General features: G+C 38.8%; 1 protein-coding gene across 8 annotated transcripts in view; it reads right to left on the bottom strand.

Moving 5' to 3' along the window:
- Positions 1–12016: 12016 nt before the first annotated feature.
- Positions 12017–22956, bottom strand: part of EYA4 (EYA transcriptional coactivator and phosphatase 4) — a 367841-nt gene continuing 356901 nt past the window's right edge. For 5 of the 8 annotated variants that reach the window (XM_040239258.1, XM_040239257.1, XM_040239261.1 and 2 more), the window contains 3 exons: positions 21715–21836; positions 19175–19275; positions 12017–15308 (listed from right to left, as the gene is read on the bottom strand). In XM_040239258.1, the coding sequence (XP_040095192.1) occupies positions 15228–15308; positions 19175–19275; positions 21715–21836 (304 nt within the window). In that variant the 3' untranslated portion in view covers positions 12017–15227. Of the gene's footprint in view, positions 15309–19174; positions 19276–19313; positions 19415–21714; positions 21837–22956 lie in introns of all 8 variants that reach the window. The other 3 variants (XM_040239259.1, XM_040239262.1, XM_040239265.1) reach the window with 1 other exon arrangement.

Raw genomic sequence — 22956 nt, 5'->3', positions numbered from 1 at the left:
TACATCAAGGCTGTATATTGTCACCCTGCTTATTTAACTTATATGCAGAGTACATCCTGGGAAATGCTGGGCTGGAAGAAACACAAGCTGGAATCAAGATTGCCAGGAGAAATCTCAATCACCTCAGATATGCAGATGACACCACTCTTATGGCAGAAAGTGAAGAGGAACTGAAAAGCCTCTTGAGGAAAGTGAAAGTGGAGAGTGAAAAAGTTGGCTTAAAGCTCAACATTCAGAAAACGAAGATCATGGCATCTGGTCCCATCACTTCATGGGAAATAGATGGGGAAACAGTGGAAACAGTGTCAGACTTTATTTTTTGGGCTCCAGAATCACTGCAGATGGTGACTGCAGCCATGAAATTAAAAGACACTTACTCCTTGGAAGGAAAGTTATGACCAACCTAGACATCATGTTGAAAAGCAGAGACATTACTTTGCCAATGAAGGTCCGTCTAGTCAAGGCTATGGTTTTTCCAGTGGTCATGTATGAATGTGAGAGTTAGACTGTGAAGAAAGCTGAGTGCCAAAGAATTGATGCTTTTGAACTGTGGTGTTGGAGAAGACTCTTGAGAGTCCCTTGGACTGCAAGGAGATCCAACCAGTCCATTCTGAAGATCAGCTCTGGGATTTCTTTGGAAGGGCTGATGCTAAAGCTGAAACTCCAGTACTTTGGCCACCTCATGCGAAGAGTTGACTCATTGGAAAAGACTCTGATGCTGGGAGAGATTGGGGGCAGGAGGAGAAGGGAACGAACCAGGATGAGATGGCTGAATGGCATCACTGACTCGATGACGTGAGTTTGGGTGGACTCCGGGAGTTGGTGATGGACAGGGAGGCCTTGTGTGCTGCGATTCATGGGGTCACAAAGAGTCGGACATGACTGAGCGACTGAACTGAACTCAGTTTGCCTAATGACTAAACTATTGTTAATTCGGCCTGTCTGACTGCTTTTCTTTGGTTCTGTGTTTTCTCACTTCTCTGATTAAATTTATTCCTTGGCTAAAGGTGTTCTATTTTTTTTTTTTCTTGGGAATGGTCTTGATTTCTGTCTCCTGTACAATGTCATGAACCTCTGTCCATAGTTCATCAGGCACTCTATCAGATCTAGTCCCTTAAATCTATATCTCACTTCCACTGTATAGTCATAAGGGGTTTGATTTAGGTCATACCTGAATGGTCTAGTGGTTTTCCCTACTTTCTTCAATTTAAGGCTGAATTTGGCAATATGGAGTTCATGATCTGAGCCACAGTCAGCTCCCGGTCTTGTTTTTGCTGACTGTATAGAGCTTCTCCATCTTTGTCTGCAAAGAATATAATCAATCTGATTTCGGTGTTGACCATCTGGTGATATCTATGTGTAGAGTCTTCTCTTGTGTTTTCGGAAGAGGGTGTTTGCTATGATCAGTGCGTTCTCTTAGCAAAGCTCTATTAGTCTTTGCCCTGCTTCATTCCGCATTCCAAGGCCAAATTTGCCTGTTACTCCAGGTGTTTCTTGACTTCCTACTTTTGCATTCCAGTCCTCTATAATGAAAAGGACATCTTTTTGGGGTATTAGTTCTAGAAGGTCTTGTAGGTCTTCATAGAACCGTTCAGCTTCAGCTTCTTCAGTGTTACTGGTCGGACCATAGACTTGGATCACCGTGATATTGAATGGTTTGCCTTGGAAATGAACAGAGATCATTCTGTCGTTTTTGAGATTGCATCCAAGTAATGGATTTTGAACTATTTTGTTGACTATGATGGCCACTCCATTTCTTCTAAGGGATTCCTGCCCTCAGATATGCAGATGACACAACCCTTATGGCAGAAAGTGAAGAAGAACTAAAGAGCCTCTTGATGAAAGTGAAAGAGGAGAGTGAAAAAGTTGGCTTAAAGCTCAACATTCAGAAAACGAAGATCATGGCATCTGGTCCCGCCACTTCATAGCAAATAGACGGGAAAACAGTGGAAACAGTGTCAGACTTTATGTTTTGGGGCTCTAAAATCACTGCAGATGGTGATTGCAGCCATGAAATTAAAAGACACTTGCTCCTTGGAATGAAAGTTATGACCAACCTAGACAGCATATTAAAAACAAGAGACATTACTTTGCCAACAAAGGTCCGTCTAGTCAAGGCTATGATTTTTCCAGTGGTCATGTATGGATGTGAGAGTTGGGCTATAAAGAAAGCTGAGCACTGAAGAATTGATGCTTTTGAATTGATGCTGTGGTGTTGGAGAAGACTTTTGAGAGTCCCTTGGAGTGCAAGGAGATCCAACCAGTCCATCCTAAAGGAGATCAGTCCTGGACGTTCATTGGAAGCACTGATGCTGAGGCTGAAACTCCAATACTTTGGCCACCTCATGCGAAGAGCTGACTCATTGGAAAAGACCCTGATACTGGGAAAGATTGAGGGCAGGAATAGAAGGGGACAACAGAGGATGAGATGACTGGATGGCATCACTGACTCAGTGAACATGGGTTTGGGTGGACTCCGGGAGTTGGTGATGGACAGGGAGGCCTGGTGTGCTGCAGTCATGGGGTCACAAAGAGTTGGTCACAACTGAGCAACTGAACTGAACTGAAAGGTGTTCTATAGACAAAAGGCAGGTGGATGACATGCCGGGAAGGACCATAGGATCCGACTCTGTTTCAATCACACAATATATATCTATGAAGAAAGGAATTTTAATAACAGAGAGAAGACGGGGACAAATGATAAATCATATAATTTCAAGCAAACTCCAAGCTTGAGTCAACATCAAAACATCTGTAAACACATGGTCTAGTACACTGAAGAGGTGATCTCCTGATTTTCCTTGACTAGTTACAATCTAACCTGTTCAAGTTATTCATTTCACAAAAAGAAATTTCTTTAGATATTATCTCATTTAATTTTAAAAATAACCAAATAAGGGTTGTTTAAGGGTTAGAGATGGGAAATTGAAGACTCAAGGAGGCAAGCAATTGCCAGAAGGTAGCACAGCACTCTAGAATTTGAGTCCAGGTATGTATTACTCTGAATTGTGCTCTTTCAAATTAACTATCCTGATTTGTTTCACTTTTAAAATCTGTGCCTAGGCATCAATGCCAGCTTCATCTAAGACTGAGGAAGCCAGCCTCCAAGGTGGCCCCCAATATCCCTCACTTCTTGATACTGACACCCTGTGTAGTCTCATGGTTGAGCTGCATGACTAATAGCACATGGCAAAAGTATGCCATTTATGAGATGCAGAATAAAATACTGCAGCTTCTATTTAGGGCACTCTCTTGCTAGCTCACTTTTCCCTGGGGAATCTCTCATCGTGAGGCAGAGAATCTCTCATCTTTTTGTGACTAATGTTATGGTGAAGTCTACATGGCAAGGAACTGAAGCCTGCAGCCAAGAACCATGGAAGAACTGGCCATTGACAATCATGATTTAAATGAGCTTAAAAGAAGATTCTCTGGCCAGTTGAGCTAGAAGATGACTGTAGTCCTGGCTGAAAGCCAGATTACCTGACTGTAATCTGGTGAGAAACCCTGAGGCAGAAGCTACTCATTGATTACTGACCATCAGATACTGTGTGAGATGATGAATGTTTGATGTTTTGAGCAACTAAATTTGGGGGTAATTTGTTACAGAGCAAAGGTTAACTAATACAGGGGGTAGACAGGTAAGTCTTTCTCCATCAGCTTTTCTGGTATAGATGGGTAGAGGAAACTTAAGTCTCCAAAATCACACCATCTAACCTACTGCCTCTCTCAGCTCACGTGATGAATAAAGACCTCATTTCAGGCTAGAGCACTAGTGTCCAAATTTGCTTCTACTATGTCAAATACGAAGAGAAAATAGACCAATAACTCTCTTTTTCACAATTTAGCAATTCTTCAACGATTCCCTCTTAGGTCCTTGACTCTTCCCAAGGCTCTGAGTGGTGGTTATTTATAGCTGATGGAGTTATTACTGCATAACATCCCCACATGCAGTTCACACAGTATTTATTGAGCAGCTTTTAATGATGAATAGAGTGAGAAACACCAGGCAAAGAATATGGTAATAACAGTACATAAATTTTATTTTCATTTAGCATGAAAACACCTGATTTCCTTCAACATTGTAAACATGTCATATTATTAGGCAGTGAAAGTCTGATGAATTTAAACATTAGTTTAGACATTGTTTTGAATGGAAAGGTACTTTAATTCCACTTGCTTCCACTATTGCAGACTGTTTTATTTTTATTTGTTTTATTTCACCTTGGTTTAATTAAAAAATATCCCAAGGAGAGAAAACAACTGCAAAGTTTTCTTGGGATGGGATTGGTTATTTTAAATATATTTCTCTTCTTATTCTCTTGAAAACACAGAGAGTCTCAAGAAAGAACACTTTATGATCAGAGTTGGCAAATGTCTCATATTTTGTAGATAATAAATATGATTCAAACTAAGTGTTTAAAAGGAAACTCTGCTGGACCATTAAAAAAACATTAAAAATGCACTAGTTAATTATGCACAATTTGGTCATTAGTTAAAGGGAATTTCAGGCTAGGAAGGTGATTTACTCTTAGATATAATGTTAAGGAATAAGTACCTACAGGGTTAGATTACTGCGCTGTAAAAAGATGAACAGACAACAACCTCACAACTGCTCAGGGTCACGGGCTGTTTCATTACCACGACATGTTCCCTAGCACTAAGGTTCTGTCAGTTGCTGGAATAGAAACTTTTAGGGTTTCTCATTCAGTTATTAAAAAACAAAGGTCTGGTTGATCTGAAAACAAAGTAAATAAGCTCTCAGTGTGGTTGCCAGTATGGGTGCTTTGGATTACATGGGGAAGAAGAAAGAAGAGAAGTCCTGTATAGTCCTAATCACCACACTAGCTCTGATCACACAGAATGTTGGGGACTTGCCTGAAGTTGGCAGTGCCCTTTTTATTGACTACATTGCATGCTTCTTGGTGGGACAGTCATGAGTCAGGGTGACAGTCCAAACAGTTTCCCAAAGAAATAAAAACGTAGAAATAAAAAGTGGTCACAGGATTTGGCATTCTGTTGACTAAGTTTGTTGCAAACTGTATTTTGCAGATGATAAAGTGATATGGCCATGGGGTTTAGGGTAGAGAGGATGAGAGAGGCAGACGGAGCTCTGACATTCTAAACCTACATATCTGTTCTCAGTGTGTATAGCCCATTTACAGGGTAACATATAGTGAGGTTACAGGACTGATCCAGGGCACTTTAGAGGGGGAAATATTTGAAGTGACAATTTAAGACTATTCTAAGATATTTTAGGTCCCTTTCTTTTAAATAAACAATTTCTTCCCTTTTACATTCCTGCTGATCCCATGTCCCTTGGCCACTGTGTAACTAGAAAGAGCAAGCCCAGAAAATCAGGAGTTCCAAACCACTTAATACACTTTGACCAATTCTAATCTCCTTTATTCTCTCAGACATTGATTGGAGGGCATGCTTTGGAATGTTTGCTCCAGGAATCACCATATCCAGTTGTGTATTAGTGCACACTCTCTTGATAAGCTTAAGGAACAAAAAGTAAATGAAAGTGAGATACAGTGCAAGGAACGTAATTCTGCGCTATACATGGCTCACCTGGTAGATCTACTTTCCAGCTCTACCTGTGCCACCCACCAGTCACGTGACCTCTGGAAGTCACTTAAACTACACAATAGGACTAATAATACCAACTCTCAGGGATATGATTATTAAGTGGGGTCACGTAGGATAAGCTCCTGACTCATTATGTGTCTCCAAATGTTTGTTTCCTTCCTCTTCCTTCTCTGGCATACTCCCTTCTTTTAGAGCGGACTCCAAAGCTACCAATTAAAGCAAAGCAAGATGGCCTCCTGCACATTCCCATCACTCACTTAGCTTCAGTGGTTCCCACTGTCTCCAGCCAGCTGTCACTGCTGAGTTTGGAACAAGCAAAACTGTAACAACAATAAAGGCTTCACAGAGAGAGGAGGAGGAGCATGAATGAATATCCATGTCCTGTCTGTGCAGACGGAAGGAAAATGTTCCCTTTTCTATTCTTAAAAAAACAATTCTTGAGCCAAGCCTGGTAACAATGCCTGTTGCCAAAAGGAGCAATAATAGTATGTGGTAGTAGAAAAGCAGTGGGTCCTCAAAATTTGGAGAATGCACATTTGTCATTTGTAAAATACTAAATGCGATTTTAAAAAATGATGTGTTAGACCACTCATTTTTCAGAGCCCTTTTTAGTGTCTCCCCTACCTCCACCCCCTGCTATTCCCATAACTGATGTAAAAGTAATTTCATGAGCCAAATAGGATGGTTTTACAGGTGTGTGTTTGGCATTAATTTTAATTTCTGTTCACATACATGCTATTACTGCCTACTCTCATGAAATAGCTTATTCAACCAAAATATCTCTTAATGAAAGCCATGTTTTTGGGAAAAACATGACTCTAAGAATAATTGATTGAGTCATCTGTCATTTTGCTACAGAGCTCCTTCTCTAATAGTTTTTCTTTGCTTGGCAAATAAATTTGAAATGTTATGCTGTTTCCAATCCAGCACAAGCTGGAGATGACTTGTACAGAAGTCACTGATGAAAAGCTCACAGAGGCACTTCGATTTCTCCAGGGTTGTAAATCCTGGGTTTATCTTTACTGGAAATTGGGGTAAGGCATGACATAGAACAACAGACTTGATCCAAATAGGGAAAGGAATACATCAAGGCTGTATATTGTCCCCTGCTTGTTTTACTTATATACAGAATACATCATGAGAAATGCTGGGCTGGATGAATCACAAGCTGGAATCAAGATTGCCGGGAGAAATATCAATAACCTCAGATATGCAGATGACATCACCCTTTTGGCAGAAAGTGAAGAGGAACTAACCTGGTAGGCTGCAGTCCATGGAGTTGCTAAGAGTCAGAAATGACTGAGCGACTTCACTTTCACTTTTCACTTTCATGCACTGGAGGAGGCAGTGGCAACCCACTCTTGAGGAAAGTGAAAGAGGAGAGTGAAAAAGTTGGCTTAAAATTCAACATTCAGAAAACTAAGATCATGGCTTCTGGTCCCATCACTTTATGGCAAATAGATGGGGAAACAATGGAAACAATGACAGACTTTTCCTGGGCGGGGGAGGCTCCAAAATCACTGCAGACAGTGACTGCAGCCATGAAATTAAAAGACACTTGCTCCTTGGAAGAAAAGTTATGACTAACCTAGACAGCATATTAAAAAGCAGAGACATACTTTGCCAACAAAAGTCCATCTAGTCAAAGCTATGGTTTTTCCATTAGTTATGTATGGATGTGAGTGAACTGAAGTCACTTAGTCGGGTCCGACTCTTTGGAACTCCATGGACTATAACCTACTAGGTTCCTCCATCCTTGGGATTTTCCAGGCAAGAATACTGGAGTGGGTTGCCATTTCCTTCTCCAGGAGATCTGCCCGACCCAGGGATTGAACCTGGGTGGGTCTCCCTCATTGTAGGCAGACCCTTTATTGTCTGAGCCATGTGAGAGATGGACTATAAAGAAATCTGAGCGCTGAGGAATTGATGCTTTTGAACTGTGGCCTTGGAGAAGACTCTTGAGAGTCCCTTGGATAGCAAGGAGATCCAACCAGTCCATCCTAAAAGATGTCAGTCCTGGATATTCATTGGAAGGACTGATGCTGAAGCTGAAACGCCAATACTTTGGCCACCTGATGTGAAGAACTGGCTCATTGGAAAAGACCCTGATGCTAGGAAAGATTGAAGGTGGGAGGAGAAGGGGACGACAGAGGATGAGATGGTTGGATAGCATCACCGATTCAATGGACATGAGTTTGAGTAAACTCCAGGAGTTGGTGATGGATAAGGAGGCCTGGGGTGCTGCAGTCCATGGGGTCACAAAGAGTCAGACACGACTGAGCAACTGAACTGAACTGAAAATATTTGGAGCAGCATGTTCAGTTGACTGGTCACCCCCAATATTTTTTTCCGATGTGCAGGCTGCCTAGGAGAAGGCAATGGCAACCCACTCCAGTACTCTTGCCTGGAAAATCCCATGGACAGAGGAGCCTGGTAGGCTGCAGTCCATGGAGTTGCTAAGAGTCAGAAATGACTGAGCGACTTCACTTTCACTTTTCACTTTCATGCACTGGAGGAGGCAGTGGCAACCCACTCCAGTGTTCTTGCCTGGAGAATCTCAGAGACGAGGGAACCTGGTGGGCTGCTGTCTATGGGGTCTCACAGAGTCGGACACTGAAGTGACTTAGCAGCAGCAGCAGCAGCAGCACCCTGCCTACACTTTTTACCTTACAGTCATATTTCCCAGCTTTCACTCATATTGTCTTAAGGTTTCACAAATGCTAAATGCTTCTTAAACGACTAACTGGTATGATCAGATGAAATTATTTAGATTTTTGGACTGTTTACATAGTAACTCAATTATGATGCAGAAAGGTGTTTAATGAACACCCAGGGAGTCGCTACAAATTTAGCTTCGCACTGAACAATTCTTCCAAATGAACACCTTCAAACAATAGACTCAGTACCCTCCTTCAAAAACAAGTGCCACCAACAGCAATAAAAACATCTGCTGCTGCTGCTGCTACTTTGCTTCAGTCGTGTCCGACTCTGCGACCCCATAGACGGCAGCCCACCAGGCTCCCCCATCCCTGGGATTCTCCAGGCAAGAACACTGGAGTGGGTTACCATTTCCTTCTCCAATGCATGAAAGTGAAAAGTGAAAGTGAAGTCGCTCAGTCGTGTCTGACTCTTACTGACCCCATGGTCTGCAGCCAACCAGGCTCCTCTGTCCATGGGATTTTCCAGGCAAGAGTACTAGAGTGGGGTGCCATTGCCTTCTCTGATAAAAACAGCTACCAGAAGCTTTTCCTTGTGTTTCTGATCTTCTGTGAACTGCTCTGCCTCTACCAAACTTCCCAAATTGGAAATGGCAGGCTGGATTTACCTGAGAAGCAGCAACAATTACTAAATCTTTATTTTTCTTAGCATGTTAATATCTCAACCTAATTCAGCAATCCATCAATAAATCTCTAGGATCATTTTAGATCCCTTATCTCTAAGGAGTGGCCAGAGAAACTGTTATCAGGAGTAAATCCTGACACATAAATCCTTTGCATATAAAACATTCACTGAATACCTACTGATCTCAGGATAAAATAAAAACTGATCAAAACCTGACCCTCATCATTTGACCCTTGTTTATTTTCCAGTTTCATTTCTTACTGTTTCCTATCTTTACTCCATGCTCCAGAAATAAGAATTACTTGCAGTCCTCTTACTTCATCATTCTGCTTTTCTCTCTCTTATCTACCCTCTCACATATTTTTTCCACTTTTTCTGGATGTTTCCTATCCCCCTTTCCCTGGCCTTCTCCATTTTGCCCATGGAGTTTCAGCTTGAGAATCATTTTGTCCAGGAATCCTCCCTTTGTGGGATAGTCAGATGAGTCTGCAAGTTATTGGTCACGTACCATGTGCTTACCCATCCCCGTGCCTTTCACACACTGTTTCACAGTCTCTTCCACTGAACTGAGGGTCAGAGAGTGATGGGTTCATGGTGAGCCCTACCAGCTGTGGTTCTGTGGAGACTGACTTGGTGGCTCTGCCATCTTCTCCAACACACGCTCTCATTCAATTCAGTGTATTTCCCAGAAGGCTCCATAGAGAACTAGATTGACTGTAGGCACTGGGTACAAAAACCTAAGACTTTATGATAACAAAGTAGAATACAGTGCCCTTTAGCTGCAGGGACAGTGTCCATACAAGCCCCAGTCAAAAAGTATTTCATGTGGAGGGAACATGATGGCTTGTATGTATCTGGTTTGCCACAGATTCATTAGCATATTCTGTCTTCACACTTTTCAAACTCTGCTAACACAATCCTGGAAGGTCCTCTGGATGAGGGTCAGGCATTTAAAGTCAGAGCTTGGAACCATTCTTGCTCTGTGCAAGCATCTTTCTTGGTCACAGCTCATCTTAAGGATTGACCTTGGCTGAGTCAGATTTGAGAGGGATTTGAGAAGTGACCACTGAATGAGAATATATGGGGTCACTACCTCCAACAATTGATTAAAAAAAAAAAAAAAACCAACCAGCAGATGTTAAACAACAGCTATCTTTTGTTACCTGAAGGAAATCGTACACTTTCCTTTTTGTTTCTAGGATTCAGACTCATGAACTATAGACTTTGCAAATAGATCTGATTTTTATGTAATATTTTATGGCTTTAAGTAATTTAAATCAACTAAATCTATTGATATTTCATTTTTTTAAAATAAAAGAGTAAAAGGAAGAAGACACAATTACTGATTCACGATGGACTTACTTTTTCCTCATGTATAACTTTTTTTCCAAATATACCTTTGCTTATGGCCATCCTTGTTCTTTATTTTCATGAATTATCAATATTCAGTCAGTAAACAATCCAGCTAAGTTGTAAAAATTCACATTGGTCCCATCCAAATTTTGTTGTTCAGTCGCTAAGTCGTGTCTGACTCTTTGTAACTCCATGGACTACAGCATGCCAGGCTGCCCTGTCCTTCACTATCTCCTGGAGTTTGGTCAGACTCATGTTCATTGAGTTCATGATGTCATCCAATCATCTCATCCTCTGTTGTCCCCTTCTCCTTCTGTCCTCAGTGTTGCCCAACATCAGGCTCTTAACTGTTTTCTTTTTCTTTTTTTAAATCTAGCTCTACCATTTTAAATTTCTTTTAATTTCCAACAATGGTCATATTTTCCTATGGTTTATGCATGCATTCAACAAAGGTTTTTTGAATAACTACTATATGAAAGACACATTCTTAGATACGGGACATATAGCAGTGAACAGGACAAAACAAATTCCTACCTTCACAGAACATACATTCTGATGGGTGAATCATCCAATACAAATTTAAATAAAATATATGTAAGATATATTTCATGTTGGATAATTGTAAATGTAAGGACTAAGTATTATTTAATAGTAAAGCAGGGGCATGACAGAAGCGTTGGATGAGCAGACGTAATTTTAGACATGAGGACTTACTCAGCAATTTGGAGGTTGATGGTTTTAAAAGTTGTGAATGAAATTGGTCTCAAATTTCCCTTTTGTTTGCATTTGAATAACAGATTTGCAAATAAGTCAATACTTTACACAAGATAATAAAAGAGCTGTTATATCTGTTTCAGGGGAAAAAACACTCCTTTATCACTCTTTGAAGATACTTATAATTCATATGCCATATTCGTCTAAAGGGAACTTGCTTTAAATATTCTAAATGGTATTATTTTAATCACCAACAAAGTGTGATTACATCATGCACTTTGATGTAACTACCTACCTGGGGCTTGGGGCTTCCCAGGTGGCAGCTAGTGGTAAGGAACCCACCTGCCAATGCAGGTTAGACATAGGAGATGCTGGTTCTATCCCTGGGTCAGGAAGATCCCCTGGAGGAGGGCACGGGAATGCACTCCAGGATTCCCATGCCTGGAGAATCCCATGGCAAACAGGCTGCAGCCATAGGGTCGTACAGACTCAGATACAACTGAAGCAAGCATATGGGGCTTCCCAGATGACTCAGTGGTAAAGAGTCTGCCTGCCCATGCAGGAGATGTGTGTTTGATCTCTGGGTTGGGAAGAGTCCCTGGAGAAGGAAATGGCAACCCACTCCAGTGTTCTTGCCTGGAAAATCTCATGGACAGAGGAGCCTGCGGGTTACTGTCCATGGAGTCACAAAGAGTCAGACATGATTTACTGACTGAGCACAGATGCATAACTACGTGTGTGCAAAAAACTGTGCTCACATCTCTTAGAACACCAGTCTTATTAGTGATGTTTCACTGTGTTGCATCTCAGCTTGCTTTAACTGCAAATTGAAATTTAGGCACAAACAAGGGAGGGTAAGAACACAGCAAGGAACCTAAATACAAATTTCAGATTATTTAGAGATGAGCTAAATACACACAACAGAAACTCAACGACATGGACGTGAAGAAAATGAAAACATTTCCAAAGGTATTTATTGAGAAAAAGTAAAGATGTACATATTTTTACAAGCTTTTAATATTAATTTACATTTCTTTAAATTATGTAGGCCCCAATAATCTATATTTTACTAATACATAACAGAAACCCTCTTCTTTGTTAGATTTCCATATGCTATCATAGTTGGGAGTCAAAATGCAACTTTGGCTCAAGACGCTTATTTATTTTTAAAAGAAATACTAAATGCCATATTCACTGAGAATGTAGGCTTGTCATAAACAAATGTGCATTAAAAAAAAAAACCCAAAACCTTCATACTGCAGCATGCTGTTGACACTATTTTGAATCAGTTCACCAGAGACTAAAGAAAAAAACATTTTTAGAGTGTTATGTCTACTGTTTGTGTGCAAACCGTATGATACTAAAATATTCGTTTTGCCTTTGAATTTGATTTACAAATCTTTGCAGGGCATAGTAACTTAATCTCGTCTATGACATTACTACAGTCAGGCCACCTGTTTTACTACTTTTCAGGTGCAACACGAGGTGGTTACCTATCTTGGTGATAGCCCAAGTTTGTACATGTAGGAACCAAAAACCCATGTCTGAGACAGAACATTTTTCAAATTGGTTTCTAGTAAGGCACAATCTTCTAAATGTCAACGGAATGTGGAAACTGCCATAGGTGGTGTTTTTTGTTTGTTGGTTGGTTTATTTTATGTTTTTCAGGTAAGAAAGGAAGAGGCTCTCTCCTAAGTGGGGGGAGAGAAACATTCTAGTTTGAGCAGGCTCAAAATCACAGAACAAACTGTGATGTAGGCTCACTGGCCTGCACCATGGCAGGGTCAGCTGAGTAGTTGTCCAACAACCCAGCATTTAGGTTTTAGGCTGGCAGTCTCTTCTGGACATATCATTATCAGAGAAGAGGTTTGTAAGAAACAGCACTGCTGATGCAGTCAGCAACCCTTCTCTTTGCCCTGTAGAGCAATGTTCCTTTCTATACGTGCAGGGTTAGCAGTGTAAGAAGTCTTGCTTGTTCAATACGAAAAAGAGTGAAAAATTTTGATATAATGCCAAAATTCTATTAAAGAACCTGGCTATATAGTAAAGATAATTTTGATTTGTTCACAGTAATAAACATTTAAGGTTTTAGTGCACAGAATAGAATTATGTATTGATAATCAATGCAGCTCTTAATTTTTTAAACTACCATTTTCAAGCTAAAGGTCAATAGAAATGTAAGATTTATTATTATTATGTATTTGTCCTTAATCTGTCTGCAACAGTACTTGGTTGCAGAAGTAGCCATAAGTTACAGAATTTAAAGATTAAGGGGTATATGTGATGAAACCACAATGTTAATTAATATCTGCGGAACGTGATTTCAGTCTCTTTTTGCCTGATACAAACAAGACCTTAGCGTACAATAAAGAAACACAGGTTTATAGCTTGAAAAACAAAATCACACTTCCATAGTGAATGTTGTGATCAATGTACAAAGCACCAATCTTTTGGGAGCCATGGAAGCCTCAGATGATGAATTATCAAGGACCAGCTTCTGGTTAGGAGCTCAGGTTAGTAGCTGGATGGCAGGTTCCACACTGTGACATTTTAAACACAGAACTGCAGGTGTAGACACCATTAAAACACTCTGTTGAAGTCTTAAATTTCCACAAGGGAAATCAGGTCACACAAAATGACAGGAGAACCTGTATCGCGTTCCTAACATGGGTTACACACCAAGAAGAAGAAAAAAAAACATGCAAACACGACGATGACAGGCTCTCCTTGCAATGAATGAAATCCATTGTGCAGTAACGGTACAGGCAGAAACTAAGATATACAGGTCTGTAATGGACAGAAACTGGATGGATGTGTTAAGACAGAGAACCAGATACCGTTTCCCTGTTTAATTTTAGTAATGCTGCCAAGATTCAGCTCATTTGTAAATTTATTTTATGATGATAGGCTAGGAAAAAATTTTATTTATTCTCTTCTCTCCTTAGAAACTGTCTGGGGAATTTGCCTTCCACTACTGATGACATTTCATTTTTGCAATGGCATTGGGAATAAATGCACTTAGCTTTATTTTAAGCCCTGTTCACCCAATGTGAATTTTAAGCCATGTTCATGCATAGCCTAAGAAAGTTTGGGTGATATTTGCCTATGATTTTCACCTGAATATCTTCTTCTACACAACTTATACGTATCAAAAAGTCAAACTCCAAATTGTACAGGTCATCATGAATATGGCTTTTAGTTTTCTTCAGTGAAACTGTAGAAAGGGTACTCGAGGCTTCAACATACATTTCACTTTCTAAGTAAAGGTCCCACAGTCTTTCCCAAACCTTCTGCTTCTGGTTGGATGCATAAATAGTTGCCTCATACAATTATTGGAATTATTAAGAACCCAAATAAAACACAAGCTTTCCTTTATTATTATTATGATTTTCTTATTGCAACAAATGCTCAGTTTCTTGCTGAGGCATTATTCAGCTCTGATAGCTTGAATTTTAAATTTGGTCATCTGAAAAACGATCACAAAGGTTTTTGTTTTTCATTATCTACAGAGATTTTAACCAAAGTTACATTGTAACACACAAACGCTGTCTTGTCTTTAAGGCACAACACATCAGTATGAACATTCTGTTTGCCAAACTTAAAAAAACAGACGTGATTAGGTTCCCCTTTCCCCTCCCCAAACCCTCCCCAACAAATGAAGGAAAAATTGCATCCACTTTCAAAGTCAGCTGCTAATAAAGTCACAGTAAATTATTTTCATCAATAATTTACACAAATTACAGGTCTAGATAGGATTGTCTTTACACAGTCTGAGTGCATTCCAATTCAGATTTTCTGGGCTAGGTAGGTTAAAGTCAGATTCAAACCTCAGGGCTAAGAAGATCTCCCATTTTGAGGAATGTTGTTGAACCTTGTCAGACGGAGCCTGTGTTGGTGCTTTGCCAGGGTGAGTTCTTTGCTAAAGTTAATTCCAGTTAGGACTCCTTCGGTGGGTACCAGCAACCTCCACAGAATTTTTTTTTTTTAAACCATTAAAGTGTTGTAAATATAAGACCATAGAGCTTCCTTTCTGTAGCACTAAAGTTTAATTCCACTCAGCAATCTGAATTCTTCATTCTGGAATTCTCATTCCAAATATGATTTCATCCTTTAAGACAATTTATATGTGTAAAGCCAGAGGCATTGAATCACACATAAAAATTCAGTGTACTTGAAATATAAAAAAAAAAAAGAAACAACAACAACGGATCTCCAGCTAGAGAACACAGTTACAAATACTCTAATTCCAGTGCTTGATGTAGAGCCAAGAGGTCTGAGTGACTTGATATCCTCCAAAAGGGCATATTGTGCTGTGTGGTTAAGAGAAGGCGGGATGGGAGAGAGAAGGGGGAGGGATGGAGAGAGATCATAACTGTTATCTCAGTGAAGCAGTGGTCCACACAAGGATGGGCAGTTCACCCAAGTTCAAGGGAGGGAGTTGAAAGGAGGAATGATCATATTTGAAGGCTTGGTAGCATCGATGTGGTACTGTCAAAATACTAGAGAAATAGATCTGAACTGAATTTTAATGACAATAAAAAAAAGTAGTGAGGCTTCTTAATCAAATTAATATTCATTTTGGAAAGTACCATTACTAATATCAGCATCCAGAAATGCAAGCTGAGCTCCTGTGTGGCTGGAGGAGAATTTTACCTACATCACTCCTTAAGGTCTATCTCTTAGTTAGAAATAAAGTGAAAAAATGATAAGCTTCCTAAATCCAAGGCTTATTGTCTATTTGAGAGGAAGAGGATGAATTCCTTCCTACATAAGAAATAACTTGAAACTGGACTGTGTAAGATAGGAAAAAAATGTGGGCATGATCAAGTTTCTTACTTGTCTGGAGCAAATAATAACTTAAGTCAGCAGAGTTGGCCTGATTCATTTCCTTGGTATAGGACGGAGAGAAAGCACACGTTCAAGGTGGGAGATATCACTCCCCGAAGGGGACAAAGATGAGTTCTTGTGGGGAAAACATTCTTAAATATTACAATGGTTTGTGGCTCTCCAAAGGTACACCAGTATATGGTATGAAAAGTGAAAGTGAAGTCGCTCAGCCGTGTCTCTTTGTGACCCCATGGACTGTAGCCCACCAGGCTCCTCAGTCCATGAAATTTTCCAGGCAAGAGTACTGGAGTGGGCTGCCATTTCCTTCTCCAGGGGATCTTCCCAACCCAGGGATCAAACCCAGGTCTTCCGCATTGCAGGCTTTACTGTCTGAGCCACCAGGGAAGCCTAGTATACGGTATTAAAATTACATAAAGGATTGCAATTAAGACAAAAATATCTAAAAGTACTTCATCATGGATGATTTAATTTAAAAAAGGAATACTGCATATCGCAATGAACAAAGCCAAAACTTAATTTATAACTTCAGGCTGATGACATCTTATAGAATATATATTCATGTGTATAATAGAAATATATGTAGTATACATATAACATGGTAAAGACACTTTATTATAAAAAGTAGTAATTAAAACAATAATCACTATTGTTATATAGTTTTTACTGTCCAATATGGTAGCCATTAGTCCAATGTGGCTATTGAGTGAATATTTGAAATGTGGCAAGTCCAATTCAAAATACATACTGAACTTCAAAGACTTAGAACTTTTTAAAAATGTAAATATCACATGAATAGCTTTTATACTTATTAGGTATTTAGACAATAATATTTTGAGTATATGGGTATATTAAAGTATATTACCAGAATTAATTCTAGTGGGCTTCCCAGGGGGTGCTAGTGGTAAAGAACCCACCTGCCAATGCAGAAGACATAAGAGACATGGGTTCGATTTCTGCATTGGGAAGATCCACTGGAGGAGGGCACGAGAACCCACTCCAGTATTCTCACCTGGAGAATCCCATGGACAGAGGAGTCTGGTGGGGTACGATCCATAGGGTCACACAGAGTCAGACACGACTGAAGCGATTTAGCAGCAGCAGCAGAATTAATTCTGTTTTCTTTTTTAAACTTTTTTTTTTTAATGCAGCTCCCACAAAATTTAAAATGACAAATATGGGTCATACCACATGTTTCTATAGGGGAGTTCAGTTGTAAAGTTTGAAATTCTTCTTACATTTACAAAAAAAAAAAAAGCCTATACTTTTGGGTCAAATTAAAGCATGAAATTCACCTAGAAGTAATTAAAAAAAAAAAATTCAGCTCAGATCTATTTGTAGTAACAAAATAGTACTTTATATTTTTGCACATGCGATTACAGCTACATCCCAAGAAAAGCATGCATTCTGGATACTAGAGAAACCAGCCACCTGTATTTCAAAACAGAATTATAAGCCTTTACCATCACCAAAACTGTACCGACATACACAACCATTTGGAAATAGCATTCTAAAGGTTCTTATCCATTGGAGTCATGCCTTTTCCCCCTGAAGTTGTAGGTTTAAAGCTGAAGGTGCAACAACTGGTATACCAAGTCTAGTTTTCATGCTATGTATAAGTGGGGTAGACTTTATAAGTTTTAATTTTCAAAGGCTATAAACTATTTTGGAAAAGTGAATTTTATCAGCCTTGACCTAGATATGTGTGAATTTCACATAGGTTAAAAGATATGTGAAATGCTTGCCATGGTGGCTGCATTGGCTGTTCTTTGTTAGGTGTAATTATGGTGTTAATATGAAAAATTAAAACAACAGGGACTCAGGGCACTGACAAACTCCAGAGGATATTTCAACTGTGTGTGACCCAAAGGATTTCAAGCAGTCGTTAGCTGGGAAATTCTATTTCTTGAGGCTGCATCCCTGACCTCAAACAGAACGTCCGTGGGGCCAGTGTGCTGTCTTGGGTCATTGACACCACTAATTAGGACCGAGGAGGGGAGGGACTCTGTGGGAGGCTGAGACTAAAGCAACTCTCTTAATGTTATGGGAAATCATGGAGTATTTCAAGTATGGTTTCCAGAGTGTCACCAAATCTTCTAAAGTGGAAGTTTTTTCTTTTTTCTCCATTTTGCTTGATTTGAATTGATTACAATCATAAATCATTTCTTTTAACTTTCTAATATCACTATAAACTTTTCTAGGACACTGTTTATATTAGGTTTTCAGGGGAGGGGCGGGGGTGAAGGTGGCAGGGGGAGAGAAATCAGATAAACACTCAAGCACATGCAAGTGTTTAGTTAAGGTTTTTTAAGATGATGCTATGAAATCTCTTCAGGAAAATAAGGATAATATTTTTTCTTATGGAAAACAATATATGCTGATATGTCATTGTTTAACAATATTAATTCATCATTTTGCTCTGTTTTATAAATTACATCACTTTAATCCTTTCTAGATGACATTTCGTCATCAATCAGTGAAGAAAGCAGTAGATCTCAATGTTGTGTTAACTTACAGTCTGTTATCTGGGGCCAAGCCAAAGATATCATTCCCCTCTTGATGCTGGACCAACCATTTAAGGTTTTTTAACTTCCTTGATTTCTCTAGAAATGTGGGCCAGATGAAAAGGCTGATTTAAATACCTAGGGTCTATGAGATCTTCTGAATATATTCAAAGCCAGCTGCTTGGCTTCACAAAAGTACCAAGGATTTACCAGAAAGGTAACACTCTTCTAGAAGATGTATATGAAAGGTACATTGCCTTTAAGTCTCTACAATAAGTTGGCACCAAAGGATATGAATACCATATCCCATTCCAACAGCATTTATTAAATTCTCTGGCAACAGTTTTTTCTTCAGCTATTAAAGCTATCATCAGCATTTATCATCATGGGGCATAATTGATACTCAGCACTCTCAGCACCGTATGGCACAGAGGCTGGAAGGGAAAAGGATAAGAACTGAGCCACTCACATGGTTTTCCATAGAGCTCATTAAGCATCTTTAAACTTACTGAATTTCATGTGTTCAAAATGGTTATTTTTGCCCCATCTTTCTTATATCTGTGTGTATTACACACACACACACATAAACATACACACAGATAAATATAACTAAATGTTCCTATATTTCCTGTGAAGTTTCAGGCAAAAAAAATGCTAGACTCCAAATGGTTTATTTGAATGTAAGTATTGACCTTCTCATGCTCTTACTGTTTTGCATCTATAAATTTAAATCATTTGTCAAGCTGCCATTGGGCCAAACTACAGGAATGCAAACAAAAAAGCTTGCATTTAGAAGTATCACACCAACATTGTTTGAAACAGGTTACCTTTTTTGCTGCCTGTTCTTCTTCTACACCATCCCCAATTACAACATATACTACTTTTCTGCCAAACCTTTGCATTATTCGTTCAAAGCAACTTTCTTTTCCTGGAAGATAAACAAGATAAAGTTCAGAGTGAAGTTACCTGGTTAGCGGCATGCTCCTCATCTCGGCCATCTCCAATCACAACATAAGTTATGTTAGTGCCAAATCTGGACACTATACGCTCAAAACAGCTTTCCTTGCCTGAAAAACAATGCACTTCTTATTCTTCCAGCCATTGGAATCATTAACTTAAAGATTCATAAAGTGTTAAGTTACTTTCTCTTGAACATATATCACTTAAACTAGCTTGCAAACTCTGGGTTATGAAATCAATAAATATGGTTGAATATTCTAAATTTTTACTTGAGACTGATTATTAAACAAATGTATTCCACACTCCAAAAAATGTCAGAAAGGTTAGGCATCTGACCCAAAGAAACATGTTTATATCTCTCATTCTACCTAAAGAATACAGGAACAACTTTACAAGCAACTATTCGTTTTCACATTTATTTGTATAACTATGCATCAATTTTATCTAGTTTGTCTTCAGTAGTATAGACAAATCAGCTAAAAATATTACTGTGAAATACTGAAGGTTCACCTAGAATGAAAGAGGAAATACTAAGATACGGGTTTACCGTGATAAAACAACTCCTTTCTTCAAGTGGCTGGAAACTAGTCTGCTCAGATTAATTGTACTAAGGGTGCTGTCTGGGCCACAGTACTGGTGACGCTAGCATCCTCTGACTGCACCATGGGAACAACATCACGAATTTCTACAGGTTCTTTGTTTTTAAAACACTAGCATTATGCTCTGAATTTTTCTCAGTATGTTCATGCAGTCATGGCTACCTCTGCATTTTTTTTTCTTACTCTGATAGTTCAGAACTCCAAAAAATACTGACTTAAAGGGAAAAATAATTTTTTTTTCAGATTAGATATAAGGAACAACTTAGTCTTATTTAATAAGAAAGACTATTGACCTTACTAGAGGAGATGTTTACATCTGTGTAAAACTAATTTATCAAAAAGCAAAATCAGGTTCCATGTAGTACTCCTGCTAGCATAAATATACACATTTATATAAAAATGAATGGTGTATGATTTCAATACCCTTAGACTATGAAATTTTTGCAACCTGTTTTATGTCCTTGGATATGTTCCAGTATCTCTGAGTTTATAGTCTATGGGAACTTGAATAGAATTTGTATCTTACTGTTGTATGAAAAATTGTATAAATCTTAATTGTGTGGAATTGGCTCATGGTACTTTTCAGGTCTACTATATCCTTTTACTTGTCTGTATATTCATGCTATCAATTTTGGAGAGTTTTATATTAAAATTCCAATTAAGACATCTTAATTCAACTACTTTAAGAAGTTATAATATACAGAACTATTAATATATGTAACTTTGTTTTGTATTTTCCAAGTCTCCTGTAAATGTTTTCATAATTTAAAAAATAAAAAAGAGAAAAAATGATTGGATTAAAATAAATGTTAAAAAGCAAACAAACAACGAAAAAATGAATGGGATTGGTATTAGAGCTCTGAACTGCAATGCTCAGGACAACCAGGAATTTATGAAAGCTTGGCCCTCTTTAACTATACTCCCCAAACAGCTGCAGCTGGGGGCTCTTTCTGCCTGTGCCAATGTCAGAACTGTGCAAGGCCCAGGGAGGTTATTTTTGGTCGGGGATTTTAGGATTCTGAACTCTTGTCAAGCTGCCAAAGCCCAAGTTTGTTGACCTTCAAGGCACATTATACAACTCATCTATTTCCCCAGGCATTTCCTTGACAGACAACAGAAAACATGAGTTGTTTTCTTTTAACTCTTTCAAGATGGGAGAAGTTGATGAGGTTTTGTTTCTGAAAGTTTATTAGAAGTCTCAGCGCCTGTGAAAGGCACTTAAAGTCAAAGATGGCCCCAAAGATAGCTGTGATCTAAATAAACAAGGTGGTAGTTCTTTGATTACTACCAAACTTTTTGGGAAATGTGTATTTTCAGCCATTCACATGCTACAAATGTTCCAAATGTGTTTTCTGATTCATGAAACTTTTTCTCTCTTGAATTAAGGATACTAGTTTAATTCATCTGATACTCCCATATGATGCTAAAATGGTATTTTTATATTAGATCTAGATTACTGCATATGCAAGATATAATACCACATATATTTATTAAAATATTAAACTCTATGGCTAAAGATACTATATATTATTTAAATAACGTGTGCCATAATGAATACAAATAAATAATATAAATGTATATATAAAAAGTCAGATACAGAGTTCAAAATTTCTTAGGCAACAGCTTTCATAAAATTTACACATGCTTAAACAGTTGTAGAGAACTTTGTTACTTGAGCTCTACCAAATTTGTTTGATATTCTAATAGCCAAATGGATGAAAGAGGGAATCATGGGAAGACACACATTAAGTAAATCCCCCAAACAGAGATCTGAACATACTTCACACAGTTAGAAATAATCCTCTTACCTATTTTAGTTGCACTGTAAATATTCTCAATGGGAAAAGCACCTCCTAAACTATAGAGTAGAACCTTCGCGAGCGCTGGGATCAGCTGGGTTGTTGTTACCAAGACATTTACGCAGTTACTCCTAAGATGGGGAGGAAATTGGCATATTTGTTTTCTAAAGTAACGTCTACTAGTGCAGATTTTAAATTATCACTGCAATCTTTCAATTCGATAATAAACACTCCCTGATAACCCAACCTTTCAATGATCAATGGTTGTTCATGGTGCCTATGACCTAGTAGGTACAATGCCAGATGCTGGGAATAGATCCCAAAATACAGTGAAGGAAAATATGCACGCATTTGCTCTGATACATAATTCAGCAACGACTGGTATAAACGTCTGCTTTCCTGATGTATTTCGTGAAATTTACGAATAAGGTGAGAATGTGGATAATGTGACAAATTTCATGACAAATTTCAAAACCATCATTGTATAATGACTTCTTTTTCCCCTTCCTTTCCTTGTTATTCATGTATTTATTTACTTACATACATTTATGTTTCATATGCATACATTTATTTATATCATATACCCATGTGTTTAAAAATAATTTATATATAATATACTTTGGGTAACACAGAGATAATCTAAACAATAGCATAATAACATTTGTTTTTGATTATCTAGGAGACTTCTTTAAAAATAATGAAAGCACCTTCTACTGTATTTTACACTCGATTTCAGGCTGCAGTCCTCACATCCCAGCCTCCTTGACCTTTGGTTTCCAGGTCACCATCACAGAGATCACAAGGCAGCAAATCCCATCTTAAAACAGCTTTAATTGTAGACAATTCTTCCTCCATGGAGCCAGAAGCTCCCTTCCTAGGATTCCTACTCATTGGGACCAACTCTCTCCTTCATAGATGGAGAGAGAAATGTAAGTTGTTTCCAGCTCAACATCTCAAGCCGTTGACGTCGATAACCCTGTCCCACTCATGACTCTTCCTCAGACTAAACTCCTTGGTTTCTCCCTCTGATTGTTCCTTTTATGTAGTTTCCACAGCCTAAACACTTCTGGCCACTTTGTTGGACAAAAGGTGCTTCAAATATGTCCCAGTCCCTGTTGGAATGAGATGCCCAGAACTGAGCAATGCTCTCTGTTCTGCTTCCTTAGCCTGACCCAGGAAATCTACTGCCCTCCCTTACCACTGAGCCTCTCTGTTCCCAGCGCAGTGGCTCGTCATATAACACGTGGCTCA

The sequence above is a fragment of the Oryx dammah genome, unplaced genomic scaffold (genome assembly GCF_014754425.2).
Source record: "Oryx dammah isolate SB20612 unplaced genomic scaffold, SCBI_Odam_1.1 HiC_scaffold_4, whole genome shotgun sequence".
In the NCBI taxonomy this organism is placed as follows: Eukaryota; Metazoa; Chordata; class Mammalia; order Artiodactyla; family Bovidae; genus Oryx; species Oryx dammah.
Note: the sequence above shows the minus strand (reverse complement) of the source record. Positions and strands in the feature narration are given on the sequence as shown.